Source organism: Mytilus galloprovincialis, chromosome 1 (genome assembly GCF_965363235.1).
Source record: "Mytilus galloprovincialis chromosome 1, xbMytGall1.hap1.1, whole genome shotgun sequence".
In the NCBI taxonomy this organism is placed as follows: Eukaryota; Metazoa; Mollusca; class Bivalvia; order Mytilida; family Mytilidae; genus Mytilus; species Mytilus galloprovincialis.
In genome coordinates this window covers 28,468,311-28,491,929 of record NC_134838.1, presented here as the reverse complement: position 1 = coordinate 28,491,929, position 23,619 = coordinate 28,468,311, and the positions used below count along the sequence as shown (strand labels likewise).

The 23,619-nt window shown below is 34.5% G+C and overlaps 1 protein-coding gene and 1 long non-coding RNA gene across 6 annotated transcripts in view; both read right to left on the bottom strand.

The window, feature by feature from the left end:
* LOC143071069 (uncharacterized) overlaps positions 1–14,329 on the bottom strand; it is an 89,785-nt gene extending 75,456 nt beyond the window's left edge. Inside the window, exons 1-2 of the long non-coding RNA XR_012976779.1 lie at positions 13,474–14,329; positions 9,737–9,803 (exon numbers count right to left, since the gene is read on the bottom strand). This is a non-coding gene — a long non-coding RNA (uncharacterized LOC143071069). The remainder of the gene's footprint in view (positions 1–9,736; positions 9,804–13,473) is intronic.
* Positions 14,330–20,651: 6,322 nt separating this feature from the next.
* Positions 20,652–23,619, bottom strand: part of LOC143071100 (uncharacterized) — a 117,307-nt gene continuing 114,339 nt past the window's right edge. For all 5 annotated transcript variants that reach the window (XM_076245205.1, XM_076245197.1, XM_076245202.1 and 2 more), the window contains one exon: positions 20,652–21,132. In XM_076245205.1, the coding sequence (XP_076101320.1) occupies positions 20,882–21,132 (251 nt within the window). In that variant the 3' untranslated portion in view covers positions 20,652–20,881. The remainder of the gene's footprint in view (positions 21,133–23,619) is intronic.

Sequence of the window (23,619 nt, the reverse complement as noted above, 5' to 3'; positions counted from 1 at the left end):
ATTGTCCGCAATAGGCACAAAGGGAAGCTGTGTAGCTGTGGTCTACTTCAGAAAAAAACACAGTGTGTTTTACGGCTTAGTTTATTGTTTTTTATGTAGGTTCAAAGATTTAGCCCGTCAGTCTTATTACCTTACAGTCTACCTTACACTTACAGAAAAGTTAATAAAAAATGTTCTACGGGAATACTTGTGTCTGCACTAGGTGCAAAGGGAAGCTGGGTAGCTGAGGTGTACTGGAGAAGAAACCAAAGGTGTTCTTCCGCACAGTTTTTTTGGAACGTAGGTCCAACTTTAGGAACATACACCCAACCCCGCTACCTTACAGAAAAGTTAATAAAAAATATTGTACGGCAATACTTTTGTTCGCACTAGGTGCAAAGGGAAACTGGGTAGCTGAGGTGTACTGGAGAAGAAACCCAAGGTGTTCTTCGGCACAGTTTTTTTTTGGAACGTAGGTCCAAATTTAGGAACAGACACCCAACCCCGCTACCTTACAGAAAAGTTAGTAAAAAATATTGTACGGCAATACTTTTGTCCGCACTAGGTGCAAAGGAAGGTCGGGTAACTGTGGCTTACTTGAGAATAAACACAGGGTGTTCTTCGGCTTAGTTTATTTTTTTGAAAGAAAGTGCAAAATTGATGTCGGACACCCTACCCTATCACCTAACAGAAAAATTAATTAAAAAAATATTGACGTCAAATAATTGTCCGCAATAGGAACAAATGGAAGCTGTGTAGCTGTGGTCTACTTCAGAAAAAAACACAGTGTGTTTTACGGCTTAGTTTATTGTTTTTTATGTAGGTTCAAAGATTTAGTCCGTCAGTCTTATTACCTTACAGTCTACCTTACACTTACAGAAAAGTTAATAAAAAATGTTCTACGGCAATACTTGTGTCTGCACTAGGTGCAAAGGGAAGCTGGGTAGCTGAGGTGTACTGGAGAAGAAACCCAAGGTGTTCTTCGGCACAGTTTTTTTTTGGAACGTAGGTCCAAATTTAGGAACAGACACCCAACCCCGCTACCTTACTGAAAAGTTAATAAAAAATATTGTACGGCAATACTTTTGTCCGCACTAGGTGCAAAGGAAGGTCGAGAAATAATATAGGGTATTCTTCGGCTTAGTTTATTCTTTTTAAAAGAAAGTACACAGTTGGGGTCGGACACCCTACCCAACTACTTTACAGAAAAAAATTAATAAAACATGTTCTATGTCAAATCATTGTCCACAATAGGCGCAAAGGGGAGCTGGGTAGATGTGGTCTACTTGAGAAAAAAACACAGTGTGTTCTTCGGCTTAATTTATTGTTTTTCACGTAGGTTCAAGGATTGAGTCTCACCTTAAAGTCTTCCATGCAGAAAAGTTAATAAAAAATGTTCTACGGCAAAACTTGTGTCTGCACTAGGTGCAAAGGGAAGCTGGGTAGCTGGGGTATATTGGAGAAGAAACCCTAGGTGTTCTTCCGCACATTTTTTTTTGGAACGTAGGTCCAAATTTAGGAACAGACACCCAACCCCGCTACCTTACAGAAAAGTTAATAAAAAATATTGTACGGCAATACTTTTGTCCGCACTAGGTGCAAAGGAAGGCCGGGTAGCTCTGGTTTACTTGAGAAAAAAACACAGTGTGTTCTTCGGCTTAATTTATTGCTTTTCATTTAGGTTCAAGGATTCAGTCGGACAGTCTTCTCACCTTAAAGTGTTCCATGCAGAAAAGTTAATAAAACATGTTCTACGGCAAAACTTGTGTCTGCACTAGGTGCAAAGGGAAGCTGGGTAGCTGGGGTATACTGTAGAAGAAACCCTAGGTGTTCTTCCGCACATTTTTTTGGAACGTAGGTCCAAATTTAGGAACAGACACCCAACCCCCAATACCTTACAGAAAAGTTAATATAAAAAATATTGTACGGCAATACTTCCGTCTGCACTAGGTGCAAAGAAAGGTTGAGAAATAATATAGGGTGTTCTTCAGCTTAGTTTAGTCTTTTGAAAAGAAAGTACAAAGTTGGGGCCGGACACCCTACCCCACTTCTTTACAGAACAAAAATAATAAAACATGTTCTATGTCAAATCATTGTCCACAATAGGCGCAAAGGGGAGCTGGGTAGATGTGGTCTACTTGAGAAAAAAACACAGTGTGTTCTTCGGCTTAATTTATTGTTTTTCATGTAGGTTCAAGGATTGACTCGGACAGTCTTCTCACCTTAACGTCCTCCATGCAGAAAAGTTAATAAAAAATGTTCTACGGCAAAACTTTTGTCTGCACTAGGTGCAGAGGGAAGCTGGGTAGCTGGGGTATACATGAGAAAAAAAAAACACAGGGTATTCTTCCGCTTAGTTTTTTTTTTTGAAAGAAAGTGCAAAGTTGGTCTCGGACACCCTACCCCACTACCTTACAGAAAAATCAATAAAAAAAAAATATTGACGTCAAACAATTGTCCACACTAGGCACAAATGGAAGCTGTGTAGCTGTGGTCTACTTTAGAATAAACACAGTTTTTTCTACGGCTTAGTTTATTGTTTTTTAAGTATGTTCAAAGATTGAGTCGGACAATCGTATTACCTTACAGTCTACCTTACAGAAAAGTTAATAAAAAATGTTCTACGGCAATACTTGTGTCTGCACTAGGTGCAAAGGGAAGTGGGTAGCTGAGGTGTACTGGAGAAGAAACGCAAGTTGTTGTTCGGCATAGTTTTTTTTTAAGTAGGTCCAAATTTAGGGCAGACACCCAACCCCGCTACCTTACAGAAAAGTTAATATAAAAAATATTGTACGGCAATACTTCTGTCTGCACTAGGTGCAAAGAAAGGTTGAGAAATAATATAGGGTGTTCTTCGGCTTAGTTTATTCTTTTTAAAAGAAAGTACAAAGTTGGGGCCGGACACCCTACCCCATTACTTTACAGGAAAAAAATTATAAAACATGTTTTATGTCAAATCATTGTCCACAATAGGCGCAAAGGGGAGCTGGGTAGATGTGGTCTACTTGAGAAAAAAACACAGTGTGTTCTTCGTCTTAATTTATTGTTTTTCACGTAGGTTCAAGGATTGAGTCGGACAGTCTTCTCACCTTAAAGTGTTCCATGCAGAAAAGTTAATACAAAATGTTCTACGGCAAAACTTGTGTCTGCACTAGGTGCAAAGGGAAGCTGGGTAGCTGGGGTATACTGGAGAAGACACCCTAGGTGTTCTTCCGCACATTTTTTTTTGGAACGTAGGTCCAAATTTAAGAACAGACACCCAACCCCGCTACCTTACAGAAAAGTTAATAAAAAATATTGTACGGCAATACTTTTGTCCGCACTAGGTGCAAAGGAAGGCCGGGTAGCTCTGGTTTACTTGAGAAAAAAACACAGTGTGTTCTTCGGCTTAATTTATTGCTTTTCATTTAGGTTCAAGGATTCAGTCGGACAGTCTTCTCACCTTAAAGTGTTCCATGCAGAAAAGTTAATAAAACATGTTCTACGGCAAAACTTGTGTCTGCACTAGGTGCAAAGGGAAGCTGGGTAGCTGGGGTATACTGTAGAAGAAACCCTAGGTGTTCTTCCGCACATTTTTTTGGAACGTAGGTCCAAATTTAGGAACAGACACCCAACCCCCAATACCTTACAGAAAAGTTAATATAAAAAATATTGTACGGCAATACTTCCGTCTGCACTAGGTGCAAAGAAAGGTTGAGAAATAATATAGGGTGTTCTTCAGCTTAGTTTAGTCTTTTGAAAAGAAAGTACAAAGTTGGGGCCGGACACCCTACCCCACTTCTTTACAGAACAAAAATAATAAAACATGTTCTATGTCAAATCATTGTCCACAATAGGCGCAAAGGGGAGCTGGGTAGATGTGGTCTACTTGAGAAAAAAACACAGTGTGTTCTTCGGCTTAATTTATTGTTTTTCATGTAGGTTCAAGGATTGACTCGGACAGTCTTCTCACCTTAACGTCCTCCATGCAGAAAAGTTAATAAAAAATGTTCTACGGCAAAACTTTTGTCTGCACTAGGTGCAGAGGGAAGCTGGGTAGCTGGGGTATACATGAGAAAAAAAAACACAGGGTATTCTTCCGCTTAGTTTTTTTTTTTGAAAGAAAGTGCAAAGTTGGTCTCGGACACCCTACCCCACTACCTTACAGAAAAATCAATAAAAAAAAAATATTGACGTCAAACAATTGTCCACACTAGGCACAAATGGAAGCTGTGTAGCTGTGGTCTACTTTAGAATAAACACAGTTTTTTCTACGGCTTAGTTTATTGTTTTTTAAGTATGTTCAAAGATTGAGTCGGACAATCGTATTACCTTACAGTCTACCTTACAGAAAAGTTAATAAAAAATGTTCTACGGCAATACTTGTGTCTGCACTAGGTGCAAAGGGAAGTGGGTAGCTGAGGTGTACTGGAGAAGAAACGCAAGTTGTTGTTCGGCATAGTTTTTTTTTAAGTAGGTCCAAATTTAGGGCAGACACCCAACCCCGCTACCTTACAGAAAAGTTAATATAAAAAATATTGTACGGCAATACTTCTGTCTGCACTAGGTGCAAAGAAAGGTTGAGAAATAATATAGGGTGTTCTTCGGCTTAGTTTATTCTTTTTAAAAGAAAGTACAAAGTTGGGGCCGGACACCCTACCCCATTACTTTACAGGAAAAAAATTATAAAACATGTTTTATGTCAAATCATTGTCCACAATAGGCGCAAAGGGGAGCTGGGTAGATGTGGTCTACTTGAGAAAAAAACACAGTGTGTTCTTCGTCTTAATTTATTGTTTTTCACGTAGGTTCAAGGATTGAGTCGGACAGTCTTCTCACCTTAAAGTGTTCCATGCAGAAAAGTTAATAAAAAATGTTCTACGGCAAAACTTGTGTCTGCACTAGGTGCAAAGGGAAGCTGGGTAGCTGGGGTATACTGGAGAAGACACCCTAGGTGTTCTTCCGCACATTTTTTTTTGGAACGTAGGTCCAAATTTAAGAACAGACACCCAACCCCGCTACCTTACAGAAAAGTTAATAAAAAATATTGTACGGCAATACTTTTGTCTGCACTAGGTGCAAAGGAAGGCAGGGTAGCTGTGGTTTACTTGAGAAAAAAACACAGTGTGTTCTTCGGCTTAATTTATTGTTTTTCATTTAGGTTCAAGGATTCAGTCGGACAGTCTTCTCACCTTAAAGTGTTCCATCCAGAAAAGTAAATAAAATATGTTCTACGGCAAAACTTGTGTCTGCACTATGTGCAAATGGAAGCTGGGTAGCTGGGGTATACTGAAGAAGAAACCCTAGGTGTTCTTCCGCACATTTTTTTTGGAACGTAGGTCCAAATTTAGGAACAGACACCCAACCCCCAATACCTTACCGAAAAGTTAATATAAAAAATATTGTACGGCAATACTTCCGTCTCCACTAGGTGCAAAGAAAGGTTGAGAAATAATATAGGGTGTTCTTCGGCTTAGTTTATTCTTTTTAAAAGAAAGTACAAAGTTGGGGCCGGACACCCTACCCCACTACTTTACAGAAAAAAAATAATAAAACATGTTCTATGTCAAATCATTGTCCACAATAGGCGCAAAGGGGAGCTGGGTAGATGTGGTCTACTTGAGAAAAAAACCCAGTGTGTTCTTCGGCTTAATTTATTGTTTTTCATGTAGGTTCAAGGATTGAGTCGGACAGTCTTCTCACCTTAACGTCCTCCATGCAGAAAAGTTAATAAAAAATGTTCTACGGCAAAACTTTTGTCTGCACTAGGTGCAGAGGGAAGCTGGGTAGCTGGGGTTTACTTGAGAGAAAAAAACACAGGGTATTCTTCGGCTTAGTGTTTTGTTTTTTTTTTTGAAAGAAAGTGCAAAGTTGGTCTCGGACACCCTACCTCACTACCTTACAGAAAAATTAATAAAAAAAAATATTGACGTCAAACAATTGTCCACACTAGGCACAAATGGAAGCTGTGTAGCTGTGGTCTACTTTAGAATAAACACAGTTTTTTCTACGGCTTAGTTTATTGTTTTTTAAGTATGTTCAAAGATTGAGTCGGACAATCGTATTACCTTACAGTCTACCTTACAGAAAAGTTAATAAAAAATGTTCTACGGCAATACTTGTGTCTGCACTAGGTGCTAAGGGAAGCTGGGTAACTGAGGTGTACTGGAGAAGAAACCCAAGGTGTTCCTAGGCACAGTTTGTTTTTAACGTAGGTCCAAATTGAGGGTCATACACCCAACCCCGCTGCCTTACAGAAAAGTTAATAAAAAATATTGTACGGCAATACTTTTGTCCGCACTAGGTGCAAAGAAAGGCCGGGTTGCTATGGATTACTTGAGAATAAACACAGGGTGTTCTTGGTCTTAGTTTATTCTTTTTTAAAGAAAGTGCAAAGTAAGGCCGGACATCCTACCCCACTACTTTACAGTAAAAAAAATAATAAAAAATGTTCTATGTCAAATCATTGTCCACAATAGGCGCAAAGGAGAGCTGACTAGCTGTGGTCTACTTCAGAAAAAAAACACAGGGGGCTCTACGGCTTAGTTTAATGTTTTTTTAAGTAGTTTCAAAGATTGATTCGGACAGTCTTCTTACCTTACAATATACCATACAGAAAAGTTAATAAAAAAATATTCTACGGCAAATCTTGTGTCTGCACTAGGTGCATTGGGAAGCTGGGTAGCTGAGGTATACTGGAGAAGAAACTCAAAGTGTTCTTCCGCACAGTTGTTTTGTAACGTAGGTCCAAATTTAGGATCAGCCACCCAACCTCACTACCTTACAGAGAAGTTAATAAAAAATGGTGTACGGAAATACTTTTGTCCGCACTAGGTGCAAAGGAAGGTCGGGTAGCTGTGGTTTACTTGAGAAAAAACACAGGGTGTTCTTCGGCTGAGTTTATTTTTTTGAAAGAAAGTGCAAAATTGATGTCGGACACCCTACCCCATCACCTAACAGAAAAAATAATAAAAGAAATATTGACGTCAAATAATTGTCCGCAATAGGCACAAAGGGAAGCTGTGTAGCTGTGGTCTACTTCAGAAAAAATACAGTGTGTTTTACGGCTTAGTTTATTGTTTTTTATGTAAGTTCAAAGATTTAGTCCGTCAGTCTTATTACCTTACAGTCTACCTTACACTTACAGAAAAGTTAATAAAAAATGTTCTACGGCAATACTTGTGTCTGCACTAGGTGCAAAGGGAAGCTGGGTAGCTGCGGTATACTGGAAAAGAAACCCAAGGTGTTCTTCCGCACAGTTTTTTTGGAACGTAGGTCCAAATTTAGGAACAGACATCCAACCCCGCTACCTTACAGAAAAGTCAATAAAAAATATTGTACGACAATACTTTTGTCCGCACTAGGTGCAAAGGAAGGTCGGGTAGCTGTGGTTTACTTGAGAAAAAACACAGGGTGTTCTTCGGCTTAGTTTATTTTTTTGAAAGAAAGTGCACAATTGGTGTCGGACACCCTACCCCATCACCTTACAGAAAAATTAATAAAAAAATATTGACGTCAAATAATTGTCCGCAATAGGCAAAAACGGAAGCTGTGTAGCTGTGATCTACTTCAGAAAAAACACAGTGTGTTTTACGGCTTAGTTTTTTTTTTTATGTAGGTTCAAAGATTTAGTCCGTCAGTCTTATTACCTTACAGTCTACCTTACACTTACAGAAAAGTTAATAAAAAATGTTCTACGGCAATACTTGTGTCTGCACTAGGTGCAAAGAGAAGTGGGTAGCTGAGGTGTACTGGAGAAGAAACGCAAGGTGTTGTTCGGCACAGTTTTTTTAAAGTAGGTCCAAATTTAGGGCAGACACCCAACCCCGCTACCTTACAGAAAAGTTAATATAAAAAATATTGTACGGCAATACTTCTGTCTGCACTAGGTGCAAAGAAAGGTTGAGAAATAATATAGGGTGTTCTTCGGCTTAGTTTATTCTTTTTAAAAGAAAGTACAAAGTTGGGGCCGGACACCCTACCTCATTACTTTACAGGAAAAAAATAATAAAACATGTTCTATGTCAAATCATTGTCCACAATAGGCGCAAAGGGGAGCTGGGTATATGTGGTCTACTTGAGAAAAAAACACAGTGTGTTCTTCGTCTTAATTTCTTGTTTTTCACGTAGGTTCAAGGATTGAGTCGGACAGTCTTCTCACCTTAAAGTCTTCCATGCAGAAAAGTTAATAAAAAAATGTTCTACGGCAAAACTTGTGTCTGCACTAGGTGCAAAGGGAAGCTGTGTAGCTGGGGTATACTGGAGAAGAAACCCTAGGTGTTCTTCCGCACATTTTTTTTTTTGGAACGTAGGTCCAAATTTCAGAACAGACACCCAACCCCGCTACCTTACAGAAAAGTTAATAAAAAATATTGTACGGCAATACTTTTGTCCGCAGTAGGTGCAAAGGAAGGCCGGGTAGCTGTGGTTTACTTGAGAAAAAACACAGTGTGTTCTTCGGCTTAATTTATTGTTTTTCATTTAGGTTCAAGGATTGAGTCGGACAGTCTTCTCACCTTAAAGTCTTCCATGCAGAAAAGTTAATAAAAAATGTTCTACGTCAAAACTTGTGTCTGTTTTTGAACACCCTACCCCACCTTTACACAAAAGTTAATAAAATAATGTTCTTCGGCAATGTCTGCACTAGGTATAAAGGGAAAAAGGGTTACTGTGGTCTAAATGGAAAACATCCAGGGTGGTTTTCGGATTCTTTTTTTTAAGTAGGTCCAAAGTTGGTCGGACATCTTTTACAGAAAAATTAATAAAAAAAGGTTCTACGGTAATCATTTTGTCCGATTAAATGCAAAGAGAGGCTGGGTAGCTGCGGTCTACCTGAGAATAAAAATCCGGGGTGTTGTTTTGTGTTCTGTTTTAAGTTGGGGTTGGACACCCTTTCCAATTCTTACAGAAAAGTGTTAAACACAATGTTAAACTGCCATACTTTTCACAGCACAAGGTGCAAATTACAGAAAAGTTATTAAATAAATATTCTTCGGCAATGCTTTTGTCCGCAACAGATGTAAAGGGAAGCTGGTTAACTGAGGTATACTTGAAAAAATGCAATGGTGTTCAACGGTTTAGTTTTTTTTTTTTTTTTTGTAAAGTAGGTCCAAAGTTGGGACAGGACATCGCTCCCAACTCTTACAGAAAAGTTACTAAAAATATTCTTTGGCAATTTTTTTGTCCGTACTAGGTTGAAAATAAATCTAGGTAGCTAAAGTCTACTTGAATAAAATCAAGGGTGTTTTACGGCTTATTTTGTTTTTAAAGTAGGTCCAAAGTTGTGACCGGATATCGTTCCCACATGTTAAAAAAAATGTTCTACGGCAACTCTTTTGTCTCACTAGGTGCAGAGAGAAGCTAGGTTGCTGAGGTCTGTCTGAGAAAAAGTTCAGGATGTTCTTCGGCTTAGTTTTTTTCCAAGTATGTCTAACGTAGGGGTCTGACACCCTCTCCAACCCTTACAGAAAAGTTAATAAACAAATGTTCTTCGGCAATTCATCTGTCTGCACGATGCGCAAAAGGGAAGTAAGGTAGATGAGGTGTACCTGAGAAAACAAATCCAGGGTATTGTTTGATTTTTTTTTTATTATTATTAAACTAGATCCAGAGTTAGGGTCGAACACCCTACCCCACCTTACAGAAAAGTTAATAAAAAAAGTTCTACGGCAAGACTGTTGTTCGTACTAGATGAAAAGGGAAGCTTCGTAGCTATCTACTTGACAAAAAATCCAGGGTTTTGTTATGCTTAAAGTTTTTTTTTTAAGTAGGTCCAAACCTTGTAAAAGTCGCCGAAAGTTTTTGTTCTTCTGTTTAAAGATTATTCCACAAGTTGAGAAATTCTCCTGAAATTAATAATAAAAAATAGTCAATAATTGAATAATAAATAAATGAAGTACTATAGGTAATCAATGTACAACAGAAGACCGTGTATATTTACGCCAAAAAATGGCATTTTTAACAGAAAAAAATGAATATAGCAAATTGCTCTTCACACTTTAAACATAAGGCAAAACTCTTTTGAAGTGACTTTTGAAAAATCATTTTCTTAATGATATTTAAAATTTGTTATCTATATGGAATTATTTTTTTTTGATTTCACGAGGATATTAAAAAAAGATAAAATTTCAACAGTTTGAATACATCAAATGATTTGCAGATGCTTGTTTTAGAAAGGAAAAATAATATAAGTTCATTTCAGAAGAAAAATTGGAATTGCTGACATTAAGTATTTTGTAATTTGACTTAAAGGTTGAAAAATGAAAAAATGCATGTTTCATTTTGAATTGAAATTATTTCGCAATATAAAAATTTAAAAGGATGATCAAAACTGCATAATTTTTTTTAATTTTTAATGAGTAGATCTAGAATGAAATGAAATTTGTTTTAATATATGTGTTTTAAATATTCAAATTGTCGACAGTATTTTAAAACATCTTGAAGAACTTGTTAATTATGTATACGTGTGCACTATGTGTGTATCACCTAATTTTGAACATGAGAAATATACTAAAAGGTACAATTATGACCAAAAAGATGTGAATTTTTATTAATTAGTTTACCCGCAGAACACACGACTGAATACCTACACGTGTCTGGAACAGGACAATTATCCTTAAATGTGTATGATAACATTAAGAATGGTAATGTGGAACGTGTAACAAAGGCAACAACCCGATCAAAAGGCAAAAAAGAGCTCAAGATCACCAATCGGTCTTCAACACAGCGGGAAATTTCTGCGACCGAAGGCGGGCTTCATGCAGCTGACCCCTTAACATGTGTACATATGCATTGAAAATAGAAGTTACACACAAGTCCAATATTTAGAAAACAATTAATTCAATTGACAACACATAAACAAGACTAACAAAAGACGGAGGCTCCTGACTTGGACATACATATGTATTGTTAGACCATCTAACACCTCTAAACAATGAAGAATAAACATAGACACGAAATCACGCACAGTAAAACTCAGAGTCAGATATCTTATTGGCCCAAAACCACAATTAATGATCCCGCTTTTCGTTGTCTACGAATATAGTTCCCTTTAATAATAGTGTATTTTGTCTTTATTTTTTTCTTTCCCTTCCTCAGATTTCTTAGTTTTTCTGGGGTGGAAATGATAGAAGAGAGCTTAAATAAAACTTTTGGATTTTTCATTTTAACTGATGTTTATATGGAAATAGTGATTAGGCCAGGTACAAAAACGGTATAATTACACTTTTCGGAACATCTCTTGAATTGCCTAAGAGGTATGGATATGTATTTACCAAATGTGTATGATGTATACTTGATATTTTTTGTTTTGACGTACTGTGCATTACACACACACACACAAAACAAAAAAAAATAGATTTGTTTTTAATGCGACAAAACGTTATAAAGAAATGATAAAGGAATTAATTGTGGTTTCGGGTCTAATATATTTCAAAACTAAGCTAAATGACAATGATACATACATACATTAACAACGGACTACTATCAATTACTGAAATGCCCGTTCCAGACATAAATTAATCTGATTGAAAGATAATGTCTGCATCAACTGAATTTCTAGCATAATCTCTCTCATTCGGGGTTTTTGTATGATATCATCATAAAATATGTGAAAAGAACATAAACCGTTTTATGCCAACAACTTGTTTTATAATAAATTTGTTTATTTACAATGCAAAAACCATATGTCATTGAGTAAATAAATATTCATACTAAAATATGCCATTCTTATGGACAGTATCGTAACTGTATCCCTTTTGAATAAGCCTGTTTGGTTAGGTTTTGAGGTGAATGCCGACATATTTGTGTTTTGTATAGAATATTACCGTTACAGAATAAGATTTGATGTATAGATCTGAACATATAACATGTCTGTGTGTTGATTTGTATTTTTTTCTAGCGAATGGTGTCATTGTACCGTTGATACCATTGAGTGAATGTAATGACTAGTTTGCGATACAGAAAACCATGGTGTAATATATTTTAGTAATACAGAGATTGATGTCGTTAAAATCAAATACATATACTACATTACTTGTTCTGACATCGAACTCGGACTTCTTTTGAAATGAGCATTACTGTGCGCATTGATGTGTGTTTGTTGACTAGAGGTTTATTAAAGATTCATTGGTGGCCTTTGGCTGTTGTCTGCACTTTGGTCGAATTGCTGTCTCTTTTGCGCATTACCTATTTCTATTCTCAATGTTATCATATATATAATATATAAATACTACTCATGTTCGGAATAAGTTTTCTTTTTTCAATTTATAATGTCAAAATATAAAATATAAAAATGCTCCATATTGGAGCATTTTTCATTTTTCAATATTTGATGTCAAATTGAAAAATGCTCCACGTTGGAGCATTTTTCATTTTCAATATGTAAAGTCAAATCAAAAAATGCTTAAGGTCAGCAATTTTAATATATACTTTTTACAATGAAATTAAAATATATTTTTTTCTTAAACAAGCATATACAAATGTTTTATTTATATAAACTGTTGAAAAATTAACTCATTTTAACACAAACTTATTTTTTTTTTAAATATCCTCATGAAATCAAAATGTGTAATCTCACGAATATTACAAATTTCAAATCGCATTCAAGAAAAGATTTTTATGAGTTGATGTCAAAAGATGATTGTTACATATTTCCAAACAATGAACTTAAAAAATTGCAGAGTAATTTGCAAAATGTATTTTTTATTTCAAAATAGCAAATGTTTGACGTCAATGCACACAAAAGAATAAAGAACACTTTATAAGTGTACACTTAGTTTGTTTAAGTTCATTTAGATTTTTTTACAAAAATAATCAGTAATCTTGAACTCAGATATATTTGATTGAATGCGTTTACGACTAATTGTCTGAACTATGAACTTACCATTTTACTTTTCTACATTGGTTAGGGGTATAGGGGGAGGGTTGAGATCTCACAAACATGTTTAACCCCGCCGCATTGTTGCGCCTGTCCCAAGTCAGGAGCCTCTGGCCTTTGTTAGTCTTGTATTATTTTAATTTTAGTTTCTTGTGTACAATTTGGAAATTAGTATGGCGTTCATTATCACTGGACTAGTATATATTTGTTTAGGGGCCAGCTGAAGGACGCCTCCGGGTGCGGAAATTTCTCGCTACATTGAAGACCTGTTGGTGACCCTCTGCTGTTGTTTTTTGTTTAGTCGGGTTGTTGTCTCTTTGACACATTCCCCATTTCCATTCTCAATTTTATGATGTTTGTTGAAAGCGTCTTTTGATAAAAGTCTTTACTTATTCTTTTTTATTATACTTTGTCACTTGTTTCGACTTTTTAAAGACTCTCCTTGCAGTAGAAGAAAAAAAATCAATTCATTTGTAATTGCTTTTGGATAAGACCGTTTTGCGTGCATACCTTTTTTATTTGGTTTTCAGCAAAATTAAACCACATTTAATAGTGCCGTTATATTAGATAGAATGCATGTACAGTTGATAATCTTGATCTTGATATATTGCTTTTTTCTAACAGTCAATCGAATTTACCTGTTTATAAAAGTCGCCAAACTTTTTCTTCTGATGTTGTGCGATTATTCCACAAGTTTGGAAATCCTCCTAAAATTAATAATAAAAAGAGTCAATAATTGAACATTAATGAAGTTAGTAATTTATGTACAATAGAAAATAGTGACCATACCAAACCAATGAACACCAACTGTCATATTCCTGACTTGGTACAGGCATTTTCTTTCTATAAAAAATGGTTGATTAAATTGATTTTAAAGCTTGTTAAACCTCTCCTTTGTATGACTGTCGTATTAAAATCCATTATATTGACAACTATTTGTGAACAAAACAAACAGGCAAAACAGGTACAAAATGTCAAAAATAGAGGCACAGCAGTCAACATTGTGTTATTATCTTAATCCCTATAAAACAAACAAATATATTAACAAACATTTACCATTGCACAATAATACAATGATGGGATGTATAAGTACAAAGCCACATTATATATAAGAAAGAAACACAAAAAGGCATATAGACAAACAACAGACATATAGACAAAAAGTTATATAGACATATATGTTTTCGAATGCGTTTAAGACTAATTGTCTGAAAAATGACCCTACCATTGTTATGTTCATTGAAATAATTTTGTTATAACCGTGCTTATATATTTTTGTGCATACTTTTCCTCTAGTTTCAACTTTTTATAGACTCTCCTTGCAAAAGAAAACGTCATTTTATTCAGAATTGTTTATAGGAAAGACTATTTTACGTGCCTACTTTTTTCATATTTTTTTAGCAATAGTGAACTACATTCAATAGTGCCGTTATATTAGGTAGAATAAATGTACAGTTGATTATCTTGATATTGATGTATAGTTTATTCTAACAGTCATTCGAATAAACCTTTTGTAAATGTCTCCAAATGTTTTGACCCTGATGTTGTTAGATCATTCCATAAGTTTGGAAATGCTCCTGAAATTAATAATAGGAAATAGTGAAAGATTGCATATTAATGAAGATAGTAATCAAAGTACAATAGAAAATAATGACCATATCAAACCAATCAACATCAACTGTCATAATCATGACTTAGTACATGCATTTTCTTTTATAAAAACTGGTGGATTAAACCTGGTTTTAAAGCTAGGTAAACCTCTCACTTGTATGATTGTCTTATAAAAAATTTATCAAAACAAACAGACATAATAAGTAAAAATGTTAAAAATAGAGGCACAGCAGTGAACATTGTGTTATTATGTTAATCTCTATAAAACAAACAATAAAAGTCGCCAAAAGTTTTGATTCTTATGTTGTAAGGGTATTCCATAAGTTTGGAAATTCTACTGAAATTAATAATAGAAAAAAAGTCAATAATTGAATATCAATGCAGATAGTAATCATTATACAATGGAAAACAGTATACACTAACTTTGTATAAGTTCATTTATATTTTTTTACCAAAAAATTATCAGTAACCTCGAATGCAGATATATACGTTCGCATGCGTTTACGACCAATTGTCTGAAATATGAAGTTTCCATTGTTATGTTTATTGAAAGCATCTTTTCATAAAAGTGCTTATTTATTTTGGTGTATACCTTGTAACTAGTTTCGACTGTTTAAAACCTCTCCTTGAAAAGGAAAAAAACATCACTTTATTAGCATTTGCTTTTGGATAAGACTGTTTTACGAGCCTTTTTTTTTAGGTAAATTTTTCAGCAAAAGTAGACGACATTCAATAGTGCCGTTATGTTAGGAAGAATAAATCTACAATTGATTATCTTGATTTCGACGATTTTCTTTTTTCTGACAGTCATTCGAATATACCTGTTTAAAAACTCGCCAAAAGTTTGGCTTCTGATGTTGTGAGATTATTCTACAAGTTTGAAAATTCTCCTGAAATTAAGAACAAAACGAGTCAATAATTGAATATTAATGAAGTAAGTTAGTAATGAACAATTGAAATACTAAATTTGTTCATCTATATTTTTTTACAAAAATAGTCAGCAACCTCGAATGCAGATATATGTGTTCGAATGCGTTTACGACTTCTTGTCTGAAAAATCAAATCATGATTGATATGTTCATTGAAAGAATCTTTTTACAAAAGTGCTTATCTAGTGTTTGGCAAACCTTATCACTAGTTTCGACTTATTAAAGACTCTCCTTGCAAAAGAAAAACGTCATTTTATTAGCATTTACTTTAGGATAAGATTGTTTTACGTGTCTACTTTTTGAGTTATTTTTTTTCAGCAAAAGTAAAGCACATTCAATAGTGCCGTTATATTACGTAGAATGTATGTACAGTTGATTCTTATTGATATTTCGCCTTTAGGTCTCAAGAAATGAATAAGCTTAACTTCTCTATGAGGCGTAATGTAATATCTATGTTTAAACAAACAAATCATAACCACCAGACCAGAGATGGCCAGTGACCTTGACCCTAGTATATACGCACCTGTTCCAAACAGTGAACACAACACTTTACTTGAATTCTGTTTAGTTATTTTATTGTTTATTTAAATTGAGGAAGTTGGAAAGTTACTTTAATTATAGTTATCTTGTCTTTGATGCAAGAAATAACAATGTCTTGTCTACGATGTATGACAAGTGTTGATGGAAATGAATTAAACATTTTTTTGTCTACGATGTATGACAAGTTTATTCATTTAAGTCATCATCATCATCAATCATCATCATCATCATCATCATCATCATCATCATCATCATCATCATCATCATCATCATCATCATCATCATCATCATCATCATCATCATCATCATCATCACCATCATCATCATCATCTCTCCAAGATAACCTTGCTTCATTCTCCTGCGTTGTGTCGGCAATGATTACATTTTACACCACTGATAAAACAGTTTCTGACAGAAGTCATACTAGGATAGAAATTGACAACAAAATACCTGAAATAGTGAAAAAAACAAACAAATATAAAAACAATTTATAAATTGCATAAGGCCGAATCGCAATTTTAGATCTATCATTATCATTTATGCTTTGCGATAAACCTCCACATTATATATGCACTTTATAATGTAAAAACAATTCATTGATTGTGTTGAATACCACTTTAGCACTTTTGCTCAATCTAGGCTATTCATTTTTATTGGTGGACGCGGGTATAAAGGAACTATGTATTGAGAGGTTACAAACTATAAGGTTAAGGGAGGGACGGGGAAGGGGTGAGCGAGAATGATATTTCAGAAAAAGACAGGACGAGTTTTGGGTAAAAAAAGTCAGTATGAGCAACTTTGCCAAACAAAAAGGCTGAATAACAATTCATGTAAAAAAAGTCAGGATAACTTATAAAAAAAGGACCGAATAGAGTTAACAATTAAAATGAAGAACTGATTACAAAAAGAAAAATGCAACACATACTTTTTCTTGGGTACTTGATGTCGCAGCTGCTTAACCTTACCACAAGTGGATCGCAAGTGCAAATATTATTAGTCGCTCATTCTAGAGAGGGGAATGGTATCCCCCATTGGTAATGCTGGTTTGTCATTTTGAATATTCCAAATAATTTAGAAAAGTGGGTAGAACATTTTACCAAAAAAGTTATAAAGAGAAAGAAATTACTCCAGACGGGATAAAAAGGAATTTTCTGTCCTTCCAATGCAGGATATCATTCGGAACAAAATAAAACGTTAGCAAGCCAGTCATAAGGCTGGCTGGTGAAAATGAATATTCAGAATAAAAAAAATCAGCCGTCAAAAATACCTCCCAATCATGATTTTCAAATCGATACCAGTTCTCACTTTGGACTGATAACAAGTTAAATCTGAATATGTATATGCGGGTAGGAAGTTTGTATTTATATTTGTAACATTATCAATGACGAAGAACAAACAAAGAATATAAGTGAAATAAAAAAATGATAAAGGTTCACAATATACATTCATTAGGACAGACCTAGTATGTTAATATTTTGTATAATAAACTTTCACTTGCAAATGCAAAATGAGAACTACAGAAGGTAACTGGTCCGGAATCCAAAAAGAAGGGGATGTTGCCTATAACACTTAAGCGACGTTTGGAGTACGACATGTAAAAAGCGTATGCATTAACCATATAATGGTTGCTCCAAAAGTTGGCCCGAACACACATGAATCCGCTTCTGTCATTTGCGATAATACACCACAGGTGAAATGCAAATTACTTGAGGATTATTATCAAGTAGTTTGAAAATCCAGCTTGTCACATTTCAAATTATCTGAAGAAATGCAGTTCTCAATTTGATCCTTCATAAACTTGAGCATGCATGACAAGCATAAAAAGAATAATAGTGCATTTGCTCCAGCATGTCGTTATAAAATATGAAACGCATCGCGGTAATACAAAAAAAAATCACTTAGTTTTTCCGGCAGCCGATCCAATTTGATTAAAAAGGGCAGGTGTAAGAGCTATACTAAACCACTTCATTTTTGTACAGGTGGAAAGGCCACAGTTCTTTTTTTTTAATTGCTTTGCCTAGTTTTATAGCGTTTGAATAAAGGAATCTTCACAGCAATTTTCAAGTAAAATAAGTTATTTTGATTTCAGGAAGCCAAAAACCAGGACGATCCGATGTCATCGTGCACTAGCTTCTTTGATATTTATGGGAAATGTGACACTGTTTATCTATGTTTTTTATGAATACAAGTTTGGGAGGAAATCCATGATAGACCCTTTTACCCCTGTTTTCGCCTTTGACGTACATTTTGGCCTTTATACAGAGAAAATCAACTTTGAGTTCAATATGAATTTTGCTGTGTATAAAGATTGGAATTTTCTTGAAAAGCCCTTAACGTCCCTGCGCAAACGCAAAACTGCAAAGAAGCGTACTATTAATATCAACTACCATATTCCTGACTTCGTACGCGACACTTTAAGAAAAGTGTGATATGGATTTTAAAACCCCTGTATTGCAATGCTGAAAATACCGCTAAAATGACAACATTACGTGTGTTGCAATCTTATACCGTATTCACACCAAACGTCATGTATAGCAGTTAGGGAACAACCATTTGACTTCAAAAAAGGGGGAGGGGAATGGATCCTTCCTAGAAAAATATTCTGATCCCCAATTTGATAAACAAAATAAATCTGAATCCAGAGCTTCCCCATACATTATAGTGTCAAATATGGAAAAAAATATTTGAATGCTAGCATCGATAAAAAATGAATAAAAATGTTTGCGCGAAAAAAAAATCCCACTCAGACCCTCCCGCCCTCCTTTTTGAAATGAAGTCGTTGCTCCTTTATGAACGCCATTTTGATGATTTGCAGTAGTTTGAATGTACTAAAGATGTATCGGTAACGCATTAGAAAACGTAGGCTGCGTCATTGTCATCTTACAGACGAAGAAAAAGGATTGAGATGATCACTACATTCCTATCTTTTATGTTTGTTTCTTTTTCTGTTGTTGGTATTTGTTCTCCTATGAGTCTTTGGCAAAAGGAGGGGATAATGTTTTTTCTATATATTTCTAAGTGTATTTTAACGGATCTGAGAAACTAGACAAACAAAACAATTTACCTCACACTTTTTTTAGTAATGCATTTATGAGTGAATCGTTGTTTGAGTAAGACCAATGGCAAATATTTCAGTGTATGTCCAGTCAATTCGGGAAGAACTTTTCAAATGAATTATTTGTTCTGAAATGATGATGCTTTGAGTCTTGATAAGGGGTTAATAAAGCTACGTTATGTGTTTTATTAACACCAAAAAATAAAGTTAATACAAATGTTTCTGTAAAGAACTTTATTATTATTTGTTATAAATATCAATTTTTATTAAAAAAATCGTTTCTTCTTTAAATACATATGGCAAAATTGATGTTCTAAATGCCTAGTTTAGTGTACACTTAAACTACACAAGGCCTACATTGACTAGTGTTTGCATGTAGGCAAAACATGATGTAAACTACATGTAAACATTGAGATTTATCAATGGGAACGTAATTTTGTTTAGTTAATTACGTGTGAGACACTAACACCACACCGAGTGGTAAATTTGAAATTGAAACTTCAAAATGTTAACAGACGCCAGCATGAATCCGTTGGCTGTTTTTGTTTTGTTTCAGACAGGGCGATGGATTTGTTCCAATTGATGAAAACACAATCCTATCGTCATTTCTTGGATAATGATTTACTGAAAAAGAATGATCCCCCGGTTTGTACTTACATGCATGACAAAACAGATATAACACCCGGGTGTCGCATATGCATCAGGATTATCTCATCCTAATGGAGCACATGAAAGCTGTCCGTTTCATGACGGGATAATTGTTTTTCTCTTTACGTGTTCTATATCATGTATATTATTTGTTGTGTACTGTTTAATGTCTTGCTATCATGTTTTTTCTACGACGGCATTGTCATGATTTCAAATTATTTGAAGTTTCTTTTACTGTGCTGTTTGGGTGTTGCCCTTTGTTCATGGTTTGACAAGAACCCATAGTTGCTTGCTTCCACTTCGTTCTGACTATTGTAGATAGTGTTTCTCATTGACAATTATTCCATATCACATACTAAAATATTGCTTACTGTTTCTTATGATTATTTAAAGATTCTTTGGTGTATACAGCATGTACATTATCTGAGCCTAATGATGACGTGATTTGGAAATTGAATGAAAAAACGCAATTTTTCAAGACCATGAACAACAAAAAGAAACAAAAAATACATTATCAGGTAAAACATCATTTAATCCATTAATTACCTAACCCAGTCTCTGATCGGGATTATATAACATCCTATGTCTTAGATTTGCTTATATTACAATGATCTGACAAGATATCGTTGTATTTCTCTTTTGGTACTTAACATATCCGCCAAAAAGTCAGTAAAATGTAGAATATAAAAAAATACCGAAGTCGAAGGAAAATTCAAAACGAAAAAGTCCTTCATCAAATGGCAAACTCATCCAGTATAATCAATAAAAAAGCAAAAAACCCCGAAAGGTATTTAAATAGAAATCGCTTTCATATCATAATAAGAAAATGTCGGACAGAGGCTGTATTTTTATCAGATTGCATGAATTAAACCCTTTCAAACACAAAAAAGTTGAATTCCGAAAAACGGAATGAAAGACAGTCTTTTTTCTTTTCCATCAATCTGCTGTGTTTGCAGTTAAGATATTATAATCGATGATAAGTTGCAAATGAATTGATTTCATCAAATGTATTGGAGAATAAAAGTACAAGATGCAACTTTTGTATCTTTATTATGTAAAACTGTGTGATGACATTTGAATTGAACAAGCGTCTATAAAATATTGTCAAACATGAAACATATCCACTGTGGTATTAATCTCGTTAAAGAATTGTTAATATAATGCACTTTGATATTCTTTTTATGTTCAGTCGTCGTTAATGTATTCAGAATAAGATATGCATGGCACTATGTAACGTCTCCAAAACCATTAATATTATTTGGATTATATTCCCTTTTTGAATAACTTAACATTTTTTCGGTCGGCAGAGCTTTTCCTTCGTAAGTGAACTAACAGCGAGTTTGGCGTTTTTAGGTGTCTTCCACAACCACACGTAACACCTTCCACAGGAAAATTAGCAGGTAACCACTTTGTGAACGTAACTGTATTTGTTGAAGCAAACATTCCTCTTACCCTAGCTATTTTCTTTTTTTTCATAAAAGTAGCCTTTAGTATGTCGATAGCCTCTGTCCATACTGCAATTTAAGAGCGTTGTTCATTGAAACATCTACACAGTGAATGGCATATCTTTTTTATTCATTTTTTTAAATTTAGTTTATATTGTGTTATTTTCTTAATATAATCAAGACGCAGTGTTTGTTCACCAAAAGTATATGTTGTATTTTTCCTTATTTGGTATTTATAGCGGTATTATTTTTTTCAGAAATATGATACATAGATTATTCATGTGTAATATAAACAAGAGGCCGTATTAGAACCTTTATCCATCATCTGTTAATTTTGGCTGGAATCTTTCATCAATGATTATTTTTGATGTTCAATCCGTGGCTTAATATTGTCATTTTACCCCTGCTTTTTGAAGTACAAGGAAAGAAGAAATACAAAATATATTCCTATTACACTGAAACTCATTCATTCAAAGTTAAGCTGAACTTGATTCGCCAGTTGCAAAGGCGAATATTTATTTTACAGTAAGCGAATTAAATTTTCAAATCATGAGAAATGGTCTTATAAGGGCAATAACACTTTAAGGGGCCAATTGAGTATTTTGATCATATAGACCTATTTGTAGCACTTTGATGGACATGTTTGCTGTTTACAGTGTATCTGTATTTATTATAATATTCAGGATGAAAATTGAAAACTGCAACATTTCCTTAAAGGGAAAATTCGCGATTTTTTTCTTATGGTTTAAATATGTTCATAATGAGATAATATATATATTCACAAAGTTTTATCGCTAAATGTGCAGTAATAAAGGAGAAATTCAATAATTAATGAAAAAATATTTACTACTTCCTGTAGGTCGTGACGTTTTCTCCTGGTTTTTGCATGCCGGGATTTAAAATACAATCATTAAAAGTCTTGGTTTTTAATCATATTTTAACGTAATCGTAAGCGCGCCGATGACTTATGCTTTATCTAATAACCAGCCGATAATAAGAAGATAAAACGCACAGACGTGCAATTGTACACATTCATGAGATAAATTTTCTATGTTAAACGTATATATTCGAATTATTTTTTTAGACAACACAAAAAGTTATAAAATTATTTTTAATTAATGCATTTTCGGACTGATAAGGTGAACAAATTAAACTACAATAATCTGTAAAGACAATATGTTGGTGTACTCTTATTGACCTTTTACTATCTCTGCTATGACTAGGTGTATACGATGTGTGTATTCACGGTTCTGTGGCAATACTCGTAGATGGCTTGTTTAAAGGTAAATTGTTATTTGCACTTCGGTATTTAACCACGCCTCTAGGGCACACCTTGCCAGGTGTGACTGTCTATTCGGATCAGTGGATTCTAAAACAAGGGAGCATTTAATACACACATTAAAAATACAGGTGACAAATAAAAATAGATCGCCGTGGAATTATTTAATTATATTTGGTGCTATTATTTATTTGAATTCAAATAAATTAATTTACTAAGAAATAAACAGTTTTCGGTTAAAGACGGGAAACTTAATTCATGTGTCAGAATAAAATGATATACACCTCTTGTCCTTGATTTAAGTCTCATAAAAAAGGGGAACTTAGAAATTAGAAATAGCTTTACCAAATCATTTAGATTGTCTTTATTAGGCAAAAAAATGTACGAGAACACTTACATTTAGACTTTTGAAACCCATGTATTAATTAATATCTGAAACTATCTGAAGATAACTCTACCGAAGCGGTATATAATTGTACGAATAAAGAAAAAAAAATGTTTTTAAATCTTTGCACATTTATGATTAATTATTGTTATCTATTGTTCATTTAATTATACTTAATTAGTACCTTAAATATGTCTACCGCTCGGCATTAAATCTTGGTGTGGTAGGAAGGGATTATTACATATAGATTATATTATTTGGATGAGGATTTGAGCTAGCCTATAAAAACACATTTTAAAATTAGTTAACATACATTCGAGACCAAAGGATATTAACTTTGCTAATTCAATTAACTTTTACTCACATATATTTCTCTCATGATTTGTGCGTGCTTGTTTCTATAGGACAGTGTTTATATTGTCCCAAAATTAATCATAAAATCGTAACTAAAAATGTCTTGTTCGGAGGTTGATAGTAAAAAAAAAAGAAAAGAGGTTGATAGTACTAACAGTGGTTCCAGTCCGTTCAAGAGAGGGCGATTTTGACGAGTATGGTTAATTTGGGTACGCACTAGAGCCAGAGTATACCGAAGAAGAGCTCCATAAAATGGAAGCTGCAGAAAGTTCCCGAAATCAAGATATCCTTAGCAACCCTCGCCAGTTTAACACAGCCGGATTGGTGTTCGTGTACTAAATGCATAGTTATGCCGTTATTGACGGAATGTCTTTGTTGCCCCGAATTTACTCTCTTTGATGGTAATATTGAATTGGGTGAATGCATAAGTGACAATATCGATTTCAGAACAGTCTGAACCCGGTTGTTCTTGAAACAAGCTGTATAAGTTTTCCGAGGTACAAGCGCCATAGAGGAAGAGCTCCAGACGTACTAACTC